The 15,392-nt window shown below is 47.7% G+C and overlaps 1 protein-coding gene across 1 annotated transcript; it reads left to right on the top strand.

The window, feature by feature from the left end:
• The first annotated feature begins 7,123 nt into the window (after positions 1 to 7,123).
• LOC124683349 (4-hydroxybenzoate polyprenyltransferase, mitochondrial-like) lies at positions 7,124 to 11,443 on the top strand. The gene is made up of 8 exons (XM_047217884.1): positions 7,124 to 7,316; positions 9,505 to 9,640; positions 10,124 to 10,251; positions 10,509 to 10,578; positions 10,660 to 10,809; positions 10,892 to 11,027; positions 11,110 to 11,206; positions 11,319 to 11,443. Exons 1-8 carry the CDS (start codon positions 7,258 to 7,260, stop codon positions 11,386 to 11,388), a joined length of 846 nt encoding a protein of 281 aa, XP_047073840.1. The 5' UTR covers positions 7,124 to 7,257; the 3' UTR covers positions 11,389 to 11,443.
• Positions 11,444 to 15,392: the final 3,949 nt, after the last annotated feature.

Raw genomic sequence — 15,392 nt, 5'->3', positions numbered from 1 at the left:
GCTGATGTAGTTATATTTGTTTATGCAGTTCCGGCGTGGAGATGGGTCATCCACCTTCGAAGAAGGCGAAGACCAGCTCCGAAAGGACGGTGACGACGAGGGTTGAGATAACAATTTTGTTGGAAGAGGTGCCAGTTAGTCCCCCGCCACCGAAGAGGATACTAAAGAAGTAGAAGGAAAATCCTCCAACGGCTATTCCTTCGGCAGATGCTCCCAATCCATCGTCTTCAGAAGGACACGTATGCGTCGTTATATTTTTCCCTTTTATGATAGTCCATACCCGAGCCGCCCCTGAGCCTACAGTTAGCTGCTTGCAGCTGAGTGTTGGCTTGACGGACGTTCAAGTGCTTAAACGGTATTTTGTTTCTTTGCTGTAGCCTATTCAAGCCATAGTGGACATGGTAGTGGATTTTGCCGCCCAGTTCGTCAAGCTTGAAGCCAAGAACACGCAGCTCCGAGAAGCCGCCAAGCCTTCATCTGAACAACTCGAGAGTGCGAACAAGCTGGCGATCGAAGCTCAGCGAGAAGCCACAAAATTGAAGAAGGAGTTGGATCCAGTGAAGGATAAGCTAGAGGAGGAAGAGAAGCAGAGGACAGAGGCCCAGACCCAAGCAAATAAGAAGGGGGGCGACCTCCGTAAATCTATCAAGACCCTCCTGGGTAAGTTACTTCGGGACCTTTATTTGTCTTTACTTGCCAGATTGCTTTGACTTACAATATGAATCTTCATATTGTTTCAGGCGCTACCGACATGCCCGTCGACCGCACAAACAGGCTTCGGGTCGACTCCATGTCCGATGCTATTTCCTTTGCCGTGGACTCCAGCGACCAAATCCAAGAACTACTACAAAAGTTCAAGGGAGCTCTGGCAAAGTTGTTCGCCTTGATATTCCTGAAGTTGGATCAGAAGAAAACCTTGGGATAGCTGGTGAACGCCTTTGTCAACACCAACGACACTATCGAGGTACTGAAATGCACTTCGCGCCTCTATGGATCGCTCCTTGCGTTCCAGCTCTTAATGGGGTATGGCTTCGAAGCCGACATCGAGTAGCTAGCAAAGGCACTGCCAAAGAACAAGGATGGCACGGCTGTCGGCCTTGGTATTTACAGCGACCCAGCACGGAAGTGCGCGCCCCAGCTCCTCAAGTTGGTGGAGACACATAAGAAACAAACGAATTCCGAATGGCTAAGTGAAGTGAGCTGAGCTGCCTTTTATAGGGATGGGCCTTTAGTCCCGGTTGACCAGGCCAACCGCGACTAAAGGCCTTCGGGCCAGGCCTGAGGACCTTTAGTCGCGGTTGGCCTGGCCAACCGCGACAAAAGCTCCTCCTGTCCACCAGCTGGCCACCGAGCGCGCTGGGCCAAGGTCTTTAGTCGCGGGTCACCTCCCGAACCGCGCTAAAGACCCCTTTAGTCACGGTTCCTATATTTTGGGGACTAATGGGGACGGATGGAAGCCTCTTTTTCTACTAGTGCTAGTTCTGCCTGTTGCAACTGCTGGTGTTGAAAGGGTCTTTTATTTAATGAACTTCATCAAAAACAAGCTAAGAAGTAAGATGGGTCAAATATTCTTGAACGGTTGCTTGGTTACATTCATCGAGAGAGACTTCTTCTTGCAAGTTAAGGATGAGGATATAGTCACTAGTTTTCAAGCCTTAAAGAATCGGAAAGTTGACCTATAACTTTAAGCTTTCCTGTCATTTTGCTATTTTATATCCTCTCTATATTACAGATGCTTCTTTGTTATGTTGAATAATTGGAGGTTAATCAATTTCGTTTATGTTTTATTGTATGAATCTATGATATTTGGCCCGAATTGTTTCATATCTTCTATGTATTATAATATATAAGAACTATATGATGTTGTAATCATAGTATACATGGGAAAAAAATTATTCTTTGGAATTTGAATACACACTCTCCAAATCCTGGGCCCGCCGCTGGCGTGTACTACTAAGTATATATATATGTATGTACTGCGTAAGTATGGTGTATGCATAGTACATACTCTTAATCGACCGTCGGCACCGTGTCAACCTTTTTCCCATGCATATCTACATATATATGGATGTGGGACAGTAGAAGAATCGTTGCTAGTATTCCGATGCATAGCATATAATATCTTACGATTTTATCAAGGACATTTGATACACATCGTGATTGTATTTTAGTCTGGTACTATCTTACTCGTATCCTCACACGAATCCTCGGGGACAAGAAAAATGTGTTTTCAATGTGTACATATAGCCTTATTTTAATAAAGTCCAGTCACTTATTTTTGGACAGAGGGGTAGCACTTTTTGTATACTGTATTTCCGGAAATGCTTTGTATTTTATTTTGTCCGTGCAATAATCTCTCTTGTGTTTTTTTATTAGTCTCTCTTGTTTTGTATCGCTGGTTCCATTTCTTTACATCTAATACCAAATGGGAGGTGGAGTCTAGGGCGATTTGCACAAAAATAACCCAAAAGTTAAACAAAAGCACAGACTGACCCTCCGGCGAAACTATTTCACCAATCTAACCCTTTTGTGTGGCGCCCCTCCCATCGGCGCCACACATGCCAGTGTGGCGCCCCTCCTGCCGGCGCCACTCTCCCAGCCGACGTGGCGCCCTCGACGCTGAGCTGGTGCGCGGGGCCCCGGACGTCTGGGACATAGCCGTTTTGGCGAGCCTCTATGTGTGGCGCCGATGCCACGGGCGCCACAGTAGCATGTGTGGCGCCGATGCCACGGGCGCCACACATCCACTTAAGTGTGGCGCCCGCCCCAGCCCGGCCACACCTCTTCTTCTCTCTTCTTTCTTCTCTGCTCCCAGGAAACCGCCGCCGCCGCCCGACTCCCCTTCGGCCCCCCACCAAATCGACCAAGGATTCGTCAGATCTATCCGGCCAACTCCTTCCTCATCCATTCCTCAAGGTATTCCCCTTCGATTCCCTCCGATTCATCCACTAGTGTTGGTGGATTTGGTAGATTTGGATATGAACCCTAGACATGGAAATTTATGTTGGTGGATTTGGATATGAACCATTGATATGGAAATTAATGTTGGTGGAATCTACATTGTAGTATATGTGTTTGAACCAAAGATTTGTTGGAACCCTAGATATGAAATTTTACATGTATGTGTTGAAACCCTACGTATGTATGTGTTGAACTGTCTAATATTTGCCTAGCAAATGCATTCAAATGTGTTACATATGCCTAGTATTTGTGATGGAATAACTCATATTTGTTAGGAATGCCTAGATATGAATGTATATGTATGTATATGATGTATGTGTGATGGCTTATTTGGATACATTCTCATGTATGTGTTGCTCATATTTGTTATGAATGGCTCATAATATGTTGTATTTGTGTAAACATGTAGGATGGTGTGGCTCCTGGATCAAGAGTATGAAAGGGATCACCGGGCTGTTCATATGACGGAGAGGACAACGGATCTTCACCCTTTGAAGATTCGTTACCATGGCACAGTGGATATAGCGTATGACGAGAGGTACACGGAGTTCATCGAGCCTACCGGTCTTCTGCCGTTCATATCCCTTGTAAGCCGTGGGGGGGCGAACATGAACCCCTCGGCACTCACCGCCCTTGTCGACCCCGGTGGAGGCCGGAGACTCACACCTTCCACTTGAGGGCCGGCGAGATGGCCCCTACTCTCCAGGATGTTTCCATGATCCTTGGACTACCTATTCAGGGCGAGCCACTGTGTATGAACACAGCTTCTGATGGGTGGCGCCAGCAGATGGAGGCGCTTATTGGCAGTGCTCCTCCGCTGCCAGCAGATCCAAAGGAGAGAGCTCCCGCCGGCGCGTCTTTCTCTTGGATCAGGACTAACTTTGGAGTATGCCCGGAAGAGGCCAACGAGGACACTCTGAGGACGTACACCCGCGTGTACTTATGGTACATGATTTCGAGGACTCTCTTTCCTGAGAGTGGGGGGAAGCTGGCCCAGTGGTGTTGGTTGAAGGCGCTTACGGTGTTGGAGCACCGGTGGAGTTGGGGAACAGCGGCACTTGCCTACCTCTACCGGCAGGTGATGATTTGCTCTATGTACTATTTTCCTATAGTAGTGTGCTAGACAAAGTACTAACCAAATGTCTTATGTGCGCAGTTGGATAAAGCTTGTCGCAGGACTAGGAGCAGGACTGGGAGCGGCGGTATTGGTGGATGCATGCTCCTACTTTCCGTATGGAGCTGGGACCGCCTATCAGTTGGGCGTCCCAGGGTACTCAACGAGAGGCCATGGCCTCATCACCATGAGAACCTTGATCGGGAGCCCACTTGGGCATACCTTTGGGACAATGACTCGGAGATGACGAGCGATCCAATGGTCATGTACAGGCAGTACACTGCGGAGTTGGACACTCTTACCGGCTGAGCGAGTAACCGATCACTCTTTTGCAATCCTAGTTTTCATTGATTCTACTGGCATGTTCTAAATTCTGAAATATTTGTATGCTGCAGGTGGAATGGGAGCCATATGGTAGCTACTACCATATTGGTGCCGGGATGACTGACCTCAACCACAAGTGCACGGAGGAGGCGCGGTTCTGGCGTATGCGCTGCCCACTCATATGCATGTGGCTTGTTGAACAGCACCAGCCGCACAGAGTGATGAGACAGTTTGGGCTGTATCAGGAGTGCTCACCTCAGTGGCAAGACACGGACAAGGCGCTTCATAGGTAAACTTCTGGAATCATGCCGATGCAAGATTCTTGATAGAAGAGGTACAAACTAACTTATTGATTCTTACAGGCTTGATAGGCAGCGGCAGAGGAAGATCACAAATTGGCCAGTTCATCATAGCGGCCACGTCGCAACGTTCCTACACTGTTTGGAAGCGGCACGGAATGCTGGCTCTGAGGAGATTGTGCCTCACGACTTGGCCGCTTTCAACAACTACCTCGAGTGGTTCCATGAAAACACGTGTATCGAGTTAGTGAAGCACACGTATGCTGAGAACATCTTGGACGACCCCATCGAGTTCGATGAGGTTGCGCAAAGCCAGCACGACACCTTTGCTCGCAGAGGGAGATCGACTTCTATTGCTTCCGAGCTGAACTTCGTGGTAATGGATTCTCTCACTAACTAGTACATCATCTAGATTGCCATGTGCTCTCTTAAATTGTGTATGCTATGTTTGTCACAGCGGACGGAGATCCAAAAAAACAGCTCACGAGTGCGAGATTATGTGGGAGCAGAGCGGGAGAGATGAAAAGCCTGTCGGACCGTTGCGGTATTTCATTAAGGTATGATCACCAACTTTGAATGTACGCTATTATGTTCTGATGGCTTTGTAACCATGAGTTCCATGACGCAGAACACTGCACGAAAGATGCGGCGGTTAGCCAACTTGCTAGGTTGCCGCGAAGGAGAAATTCCTACATCGTCCTCTTCTGAAGAGCGGGAGGTATGGACTATATTGTTGCTGTCAAACATGTTCTTACTAATTTCAACTTTTGTAATCTCATGTCTTCATGTTTGTGAAGATTCCTGACGACGACGAAATTCTGAGTCAAAGCATACCTCCAAGCAAGCCCCACGGTCAGCTTACCAGTTGAAGCCAAGGGGCAAGGCTCCAAACCGGTACACTCCGGAAGATTATGTCAACCGAGGAAAGAAGGTTGTCATTGAGGAGGATGAGGGGCCGCCGCGGAGATCATCTTTGTCGAGGATGAGGAACGATGAGCCGTTCTCTTCAGAGGAGGAGGAGCAGGAGGAGCAGCGGGAGCAGCAGCAACAAGAGCCACGGCAGTGGACGAAGAGGATGGCCGTCCGAATGCAGCCCGCGAGGACGGCACGTCGAGGACGACACTAGGATGTGCTACGTGCTGTTGTGAACTATATCTTCATAAGTATCGAGTTGTGACATCTTCTGAGATTGCTACTTGTTGTGTATGTTCTGAGATTGATACTTGTTGTGTCCAATGAAAACTGTTGTTTGGTAGGATTTTTCATGATTTTAACACAAGTCAATGTGTGGCGCCCTCCACACTGGCGCCACACTGCACTGTGTGGCGCCCATGGCATCGGCGCCACACGTGCCAACTTATATCAAGTATTGGGTCGAAAACATCCAGGGGCTCCGGACGATAAGTCCTTAGCCGTTTTGGCGAGGCTCTATGTGTGGCGCCCGTGGCATCGGCGCCACACATGCTACTGTGGCGCCCGTGGCATCGGCGCCACACATAGAGGCTCGCCAAAACGGCTAAGTCCCAGACGTCCGGAGCCCCTGGATGTTTTCGACCCAAAACTTGATATAAGTTGGCATGTGTGGCGCCGATGGGAGGGGCGCCACACATGCTGCCACGTCGGATCGGCGCACCAGCTCAGCGTCGAGGGCGCCACGTCGGCTGGGAGAGTGGCGCCGGCAGGAGGGGCGCCACACTGGCATGTGTGGCGCCGATGGGAGGGGCGCCACACAAAAGGGTTAGATTGGTGAAATAGTTTCGCCGGAGGGTCAGTCTGTGCTTTTCTTTAACTTTTGGGTTATTTTTGTGCAAATCGCCGGAGTCTAGGGAGAGACAAAAATAAGCTTTTTGTGTAAGAAACGCCACGGTACCGGGTACGAGAAAGCAGTGGTCCAGTCTTTGGTCTTAACATGTGGTATTCGAAAAGTAAAAAGTCTTAACATGTGGTATTCGAACAACAAAAGTCTTAACATGTGGTCTACGACACTGTGCGCGGACCCGGTCAGCGGAACTACTCGGTCGACCGGCGGGAGAAAAACATGGTAGTCGCTCGGCGGCTTAGCGTGCGCCCTATAATATCATGCTTTCAGTTGCTTGGTTAGCTTGAGATTCAGATTTACAACCATATCATTCCGTGGTGCCAATTCTGCCAAACCCCCGTACACGTACGAAGGACCTAACACGTACGGCCATGGCCCTCCTCAGCCTCAGCCGCCACGCTGGCGCCCTCCCACTACATCGACAGGGTCCTTCTTCTTCCAGCCAGCTTCTTGCACGACCACACGCGATCTCGACCTCCTCCGAGGCCATGGCCATGCACCGCCTCAGCCACCACAGAGGCATCCTCCCACTACGTCGGCAGGGTCCTTCTCCCCGCCAACTTCTTGCACGATCGCGCACGATCTTGGCCCCCTCCCAGCCCACGGAGGAAGACAAGAAGACGGAGGAAGACGAGAAGCCCACGGAGGAAGACACGAAGACGGAGGAAGACGAGAAGGAGAGCAGCCCCCCGCCGGTGTCGTGGGTGCAGAGGTCACTTGAGGCGGCACGCCCGTACGCGATGCTCGCTCGTCTCGACAAGCCCATCGGGTCCTGGCTCCTCGCTTGGCCATGCATGTGGTATGCTGCTTACTACTACTCCTTCCGTTCAAATGCATATACCTTGCGATCGACGTTCTAGCTTGTCAGTAGTACTACCTCCGTTTTAATAAAGTTTATATTTTATTTCGAAAAGTCAAACTACATAAAGTTTAACCAAGTTTTAGAAAAATATGTTAATATGTACAATCCAAACTTAACTCCGTTAAATTCATCATGAAATATATTTGTATATGATTTCTACATATTATCTAGTTTTTTCAAAACTTTGATCAAACTTTACTTACACTAGTAGGAAAAACGTCATAGGGAGACGTTGCCAGTATAAACGCACGTGACTGCTATTAGTAGCCGCGAGTCAAAAACGACACGTGCGACTGTTGTGCGTGTACTAGTAGCGGAATGGAAAGTAGCGCACGCGAATACTAGCTAGGTGGGCCATAGATGCACTTGGTCAAAAAAGTACCTGCAACAAGCACCAATGGAGGCACGCGACTGCTATGTACATACCGGTCGCGTGCCACTTTGCTTGCATGTTTCCAACATATTTGGCCGACGGGCGCGGGTGAGCCAAAACATTGGTACTGTGCCCTATTTTGGCATGCTACTACTAATCAGTCTATTAGTAGCGTGTCCTATTTTGGCATGCTACTAATTCCAAGGATTTACACCGTCCCTCCTGAATCGATATCGCCTTTTTTAGTTTTTAAAAATAAAAGAAAATAATAGAAAATAGAAAATATGAAATATGAAATATGAAATCCTTCGGAATGGCCATGTATTATGTCATCTAGTTTATGGAAACTTAACAAACATGAATTTCGATATATTATGCAAAACAGCGTCATGTTTCGGTAAATTGGCTTTTCTGGTTACATACGACTTCCGATTAAAAAGTTTATTATATGAAAATGTATGTACGGGAATTTTTACATCCGATTTCAACATCCTACGGCTGTTTACCGAATTTTTACATTCCGATAAATCGAAAAGGAAAACATATTTTCTTGAGGTTTTAGATTTCGATGCAAAAAAATTCAAAATTGAATTTTTTTTTCACTTCTCCACCCTCTTTCCCTCATCCTCTTCTATGGAATGATCCGCTTATAGCTGAGAAAGAACAAGGAAATAGCTAACGGAACGAGCTTATCGAACGTGCCATCCCACGTCTCCAATCGCCATGTTGCTGACAAAGCAGCACGAACTGGTCACGCGCCATCCTACGAAGCTTGTGCACCTGCCTAACTACCTAGCATAAAACTAGCTAAAGCCATGTGAACAAACTCGCAAACGGTGTCCAATTTATTCAACTACAAAGGGAAAATCCTTAATTAAAGAAAATCCAGCTTTTGCCGAAAACAGCTACAACCACTACAGTAACAAAAGTGTTCATTTCCAAGAAGAGAGTGTAGAGTTTAGCCAACAGTCAACCTATTAACGTAGAGACAAGCCCCAATGGCAGAACAACAATGACCCAAAATAAGATCACGGTGCCAGCAACTCCCGCCTCCCAATAATATGTTGCCTTGTGTCCGGCTGGTGCTTCAAAATAATCATGGTGGAGTTTTTCCTAAGTTGACCCATGCGGTCATGCACCCCCTTGCCAGTATGTATAAACTTTGTTATATTGCGCCTCATCGACATTAAAACAAGGACACCAAACCTGTGGCTAAAACACCTAGATCACGCAAAAATAGGGCAACATGCCCCAATTAAGAGAGGAAGCCGACATTACTGATGCTGCCAACCATATCCCTTGACCTCGATGACAAGAGTTGATCATTCAGGTTCTCCACCGCAAATACACAAGTCAATAAGCCACCCACACCGCACACACCAGAACGGGCCCCACAGCGCCGACTTTGTGTTGGCATATCCTATCATGGGTTACCGGCGACCATGATATGGTGGAGGGGGGGCTCACTATCCGATATAAGTTCTAGAACATCACTTCTCAAAATACATTGATGATTGCTCTTGCTAATTGTTTGGTTGCACTTTCATACACATGCAAGAGAGCTCACGGTCATTTTTAACATTGCCAAGTTACAACAGAAATCTTCTATATGGTTCATAATAAAAAAACAAAGCACCGTTATATGGTTTGCTAAAGCTTCATAGGAGACATTTTAATGCATTTTGGTATTGTTTTCTTATATTAGTTTAAAGCATATTTGTCTGTTAACCTCCTATAACCTTTGCTTCGTAGGTCACTAACAATGGCGGCAATGCCAGGGGCGCTTCCTGACTTGAAAATGCTCGCACTCTTCGGATGTTTAACTATCCCCATGAGGGGAGCCGCTTGCACGGTCAATGATCTTTTCGACCGCAACATTGATAACAAGGTTATTTTTGTATCTTCTTTATACTTTCTTCTAGTTGCATACAACACCCTTCAGAATTTTCCTGTTATGGAAAATACATTGAAGTTTTTCGAACCATTGATACATACAAGGATCAAATGCATTTATGTGTGTATTGTATGATTACTTTTGAAATAGTAATTTAGCAAACTGAAGTTTCATATGTGATGCTAAATACTATAAGTAGTAGATTAAACAAACAACTTAGTCCCACATAGAGAGAAATATGCTGAGCAAGGTTCCAAAATACTAGATATATTTTCTGGAGATGCAAGTAGGTCACTATTAAGGTACCTTCTACCCTAATTAGTTTTTAAATAAACTAAAATTTCGAAAGTAATGATTTTATGGGATAAGTTAGCTCAATTCTTAAATTGAAGTTAGTACATGTATTCTAACAATGACTCACTTGCATATTGAAGTGACTCAAACAAGGAAGTGATTGTGAACATGTTTCTCATGTAGGTTGAGCGCACCAAAAGCAGGCCGCTTGCATCAGGCGCTCTAACTCCTACTCAAGGATTGTGCTTCTTCGGAGTTCAACTACTACTAGGACTGGGAGTGGGTTTTCTTCTCCAACTGAACAACTTAAGGTAATTCCTTTTTTTGCTCTTGCGAGTGGAACGAAATCTATCTATTTCGGATGCTCCAAAGTCGAACCTAAGAAACAGTCTACCATATGGAATTGTGTGCAATTCATATAAACAAACCCTGCAATTCTAATGTATCTCTGTTGATCCATTTTGACGCACTAATTTCCAGAAAATCCAACGAAATATAGTTTTTGAGATACATTTTGCTTCTATCATTATAAAATATCCCCTCTAAATTAGTCTCTTTTTCTATGTAGCCGTGTTCTTGGGCTCATTTGGTTTCCATTGGCCTATTCATATCCCCTAATGAAGAGGCTCACATTTTGGGTACGTGATAAGGTTATACTAACGATAATCTTGCTTTCAAAGAGTGATCACTTAAGTTACTTCCAATGCAATTTTGAACAGCCTCAGGCATATCTCGGATTATCGTTCAACTATGGAGCTTTATTAGGATGGGCTGCTATCAAAGGTACTTTAGAGCCCACCATCGTCCTTCCAATGTATATTGCTGGGATATGTTGGACATTGGCGTATGATACCATATATGCACACCAGGTATTCTTTCATATCAAAATTGAGCAAAAACATCTTATTCGGTTGACATGGTATCTTATCATCATATCATAATGCATGTCAGGACATAAAAGATGACCTCAAAGTAGGAGTTAAGTCCACAGCCATAAGGTTTGGAGATTCAACCAAGCACTGGATTAGTGCCTTTGGTACTGCAACGATTGGCGGTTTAGCACTTAGTGGCTATAATGCTGGACTTGGTTAGTGGTCATTATGAGAATTGAATTAATTTTATTTTTAAGTAACATATATTGACTTTTTTACATTAATCATGTTCCACAGCTTGGCCATACTACCCAATTCTTGCAGCTGCAGCTGCACAGCTGGCATGGCAGATTTCAACTGTTGACTTAACTGATCGCGCAGATTGCAACAGGAAGTATGATTTTCTAAATTTAAATCATTTTGATTTAGAACAAATTATATGACCATTGGTTTCTTACACAGCTATCATGTTCTTGATCTGATTAAGTTGCATCCTTGCTATGCAGATTTGTCTCAAATAACTGGTTTGGAGCATTGGTATTCATCGCCATATTTTTCGGTCGACTTGCATCATGATCGATACATCAGGCGTGATGTGACACTGTGACTTCCTGTTATCACCAGAATTTGACCGAGTCAGAGGTGGGCCGCGATCAAGATGGGCTTGAAGAATATACATGGAAGAATATACGTGAATCGGCCTTATATGCAAAGTTTGGGCTAGTTTGCCCGTGTATCTGTAATATAGTAGGATACGTGTTGGTTAGTTAGAGTTTGGCTCGTGCACGGTTGGGATTATTCCCACGTTAGAAAGTCTACGGACTATAAATATGTATCTAGGGTTTATGAAATAAACAACAATCACGTTCACCACAAACCAATCTAGGCGCATCGCCAACTCCCTTGTCTCGAGGGTTTCTTCCGGGTAAGCATCATGCTGCCTAGATCGCATCTTGCGATCTAGGCAGTACAAGTTTATTCGTTGTTCATGCGTTGCTCGTACTGAAGCCTTTTTGATGGCGAGCAACGTAGTTATCTTAGATGTGTTAGGGTTAGCATTGTTCTTCGTATCATATGCTGTCGTCGTGCAACCCTTAGACATCTAGCCGCCCTTACACCTATCTTAGGTGTAGGGGCGGCACCCCGCTTGATCATTATTTAGTAGATCCGATCCGTTATGGTTGCTCCTTGATCTTCAAGGATTAGTTTAATATCTGCATAGTTAGGCCTTACAAAGGGTTGAAGGATCCGGCGGCGCGTAGGGTGTAGTTTGCTAGCCCTAGACAGGGATGTTCCGGGGATCAACTTCGTGTTGGTTTTTAGGCCTTGTCTAGGATCGGCTTACGAACACCGTGCGTGGCCGCGAGGCTCAATCACGAGTAGGATGTTCCGATTATGCGGTGAAAACCCTAAATCGTCGTAGATCGTTTTAGCTTTATTCTGATCAAGCAGGACCACCATATATTCGTACACCTCGTGCGAATCATGGGTGGATCGGCTCTTTGAGCCGATCGAGGCTCGTATTTAATGTTTACGTGTATGCCATGCAGGAAACTAAGCGAGGCATCTCCATCACCTTCCTGACCAGGTATAGGTCAGGTGGCACGCCCTTGCACCAGCATCGGACGTGCGTGCCGGAGTCTTTGCGGGCCGTCGCTCGGAGGGACCAGGGCCAGCCGCAGCCCTAAGTTGTTCCCGGCTCTACTGTGTTGCCCGTCGCTGCTCGCCGGTGGGTTTCTGACCGCAACACATTCTGGCACGCCCGGTGGGACAATCTTCGACATCAACCACATCGCCATCTACATCTGAGATGGCGGACGACACTCCGAGTCACGTACGAGGATCCGACCGAGGAGCTCAAGAAGAAGTATGACGAGGTCAAAGCAATCCTCGAAGCCGACCTCATCGGCTCTTTTCACAGAACCCGTTCACATGGCGTCAGGTGGAAAGGGTTCTCACCTGAAGGCGCGCTCGATGGAGTGGACCTGTCCGCCCCGTCAGAAGAACGCACCAGGTCCCTGCGTCAGGAGATTAACTACATGGTGGCTCACTCGCTGCACCGCCATTCTGAGAGCCTGGTGAACGCTTTGGAGCGTGTCGCTCTTCGCGTGATCCAGGAAATCATGAGGCATCAGTACTCTCCGTCAGGACCAGCTCTCGGGACTTACCAAGGAGAGATGCCACTCCAGTCTCGTCCACCGCTGCCATTCGCGTTGGCGAGCACCGGAAGTGCCGAATTCACCGGCATACGTCGTCTACAAGATCGGTGGTGACCCTAGTGACTACCAGTTCTTGCATGAGGCGCCTAAGGAGATCCCTCACGGATACACGTGCACATACGTGCCGGACTGCAGAATCGGGCACTCACAAACCGAGACTCGCAACGACGAGGGACCTCTGGAACAACAGGAGGAACTTCGGGAGCAGATCTTGAGAAGCAGACGCGGCTAGCTAAGTATGCCACTCCGACAAACCTCCAGAGCTCAGCTCCTGCAGTTGGCTCAGAGCTGGAAAAGCAAGCATGGCTGGCTAAGTATGCCACTCCGACGAATCTTCAGAGTTCGACTCCTGCAGCCAAGCACCGCGGATCAAATCGATACGATCCCGAGAGACCAGTTCGGCATGGTGCCGAAAAGGAGGACAATCGGCTATTCCAAGCCGTACCCCAACGAGTACGAGTTGATCCCGCTACCACCCAAATATCGGCTCCCTGATTTCTCCAAATTTAATGGATCAGATGGTTCCAGCTCCATCGAGCATGTGAGCCGATATTTGGCACAGCTAGGAATGGTCTCAGCATCGGATCCACTACGCGTGAGGTTCTTCGCACAGTCCCTCACAGGATCGGCTTTCGGGTGGTACACTTCGTTACCACCAGACTCGATCCGGACTTGGAAGCAGTTGGAAGAACAGTTCCACATGCGGTATCACTCGAGGCTTCCGAGTCCGGCCTTGCCGATCTAGCACAAGTACGTCGAAGCGTGGAGAAGCCGTGGCGAGAATACGTCCGGCGCTTCGAAATCTTAGGAACCGATGTTATTCGGCTCGTGTGACCGAAAAGAAGCAGTCGAGTTGGCAGTGGTGGGCCTTGCATCACCAATCAAGGATATGGCCTCCCAAGCAGACTACCCTTCACTGGCGCATATGGTTCAGAAACTGTCATTATATGAACAGCGCCACCCAGACTTGTACCAGGACAAATTCAAGCGTGCGGTAGTCATGGTTGAAACAGAAGAAGATGAAGGGTCTGCGGGAGATCAAGAGGTAGCAGTGGCTGAATGGACTCGGGGGCAACCCCCATATCCTGCAAATGGGTTAAGCCACCAGGTCCGCCCAGAGGGTTTGATTTCGACGTAACTAAAACTGAGCAAATTTTTGACCTCTTACTTAAGGAGAAGCAGTTGAAGTTACCCGAAGGCCTCAAAATCCCCACGGTACAGGAGCTGAACGGAAAGCCATACTCGTAAATGGCATAACTCGTTCTCCCATACCACCAACGACCGCAGGGTGTGGCGTCGGCAGATCCAAATGGCGATAGAACAAGGACGTCTAATTTTCAACCGGTATGCCATGAAAGTCGACACTCACCCCTTCCCCGCCGTTAACATGGTGGAGTGCACTTACCTCGGAGGGTGCCAGCCAAGTTTCTCGTTCAACATCAACATGGTAGGACTTGGACACCACTCGGTAAGGACGGAGACGAGGGCAGCTGCTCTCGTAGCAAGGACACGAGAGGAAGCCGTTCCACGCGATCGGCTCCGTCACGATGGCAAGCGCTACATCACAGAGGGAGAAGTAAGGAACGTGAGATATCAGCGACCTCTCTCTGATCACCTCCTCAACAAGTATGTGAGTCAATATGACCAACGCCGACGACCAAACGACGATGGTGAAAGAGAGCATCTGGCTAGGGACGCCAGGAGGCGTCGTCGGCATGATCGCGATGAGGAGGAGTACGAGCGTCGTGCCAAGGAAAAGTCGAGGGAGCAAGACGACGAGGATAGGCACTGGGACTGTCCCTTCTTCAGACACTGCTGGGATTCAGGAATGAGCCGATTGCCTACAATCGGCAATTGTCCAGAATGTAAATAGAAGAAGAAGGAGGCAGCTAACGTGTCCGTATTCCAACGTCTAGGGCCTCTCCCGCCTCGGAACAAGCACGCTGAGTCCCCTCGGGTGGAAGATCTCGAGGATTTGGAAGACGATGATGAAGAAGAAGAAGACAGGTACCACCGGCCAAGGTGGTGCCCTGATGGACTCAGCCGTTCCCAAAAGCGTAGGGTTCGAGAGATCGCGTGGCTTGGAGGAAGCCGAAAGGTTATACCCGCACACGCTAAGGAAGGCGCGGCCTGATCTGGCTGCGAAAATTCAACGAACCCTGGATGAAGAGGGTCGACCACAAAAAATGGAGTGGCGCCCCAAGCAAAGGAAAGCCGATGATGAAACATCGGCTGGCACAAACATGGTGTTCATCCTTCCGACGGAGTTTAGTGCTCCAGGATTAGACGAGGCACCTGTGGCACAACTTGACTGCGGCCCACGGCCGGTTATCTTTGAGAAGCCACGAGAAAGAAGCTACA

Source organism: Lolium rigidum, chromosome 1, assembly GCF_022539505.1.
Source record: "Lolium rigidum isolate FL_2022 chromosome 1, APGP_CSIRO_Lrig_0.1, whole genome shotgun sequence".
NCBI classification, from domain to species: domain Eukaryota; kingdom Viridiplantae; phylum Streptophyta; class Magnoliopsida; order Poales; family Poaceae; genus Lolium; species Lolium rigidum.
Note: the sequence above shows the minus strand (reverse complement) of the source record. Positions and strands in the feature narration are given on the sequence as shown.

Coding starts and splice junctions, on each gene's coding strand:
- LOC124683349 (XM_047217884.1), top strand. CDS start 7,258: ATGCTCGCTCGTCTCGACAAGCCCATCGGGTCCTGGCTCCTCGCTTGG. Junction 11,028..11,109: donor TGGCTATAATGCTGGACTTG/GTTAGTGGTCAT, acceptor CATGTTCCACAG/CTTGGCCATACTACCCAATT. Junction 11,207..11,318: donor CGCGCAGATTGCAACAGGAA/GTATGATTTTCT, acceptor CTTGCTATGCAG/ATTTGTCTCAAATAACTGGT.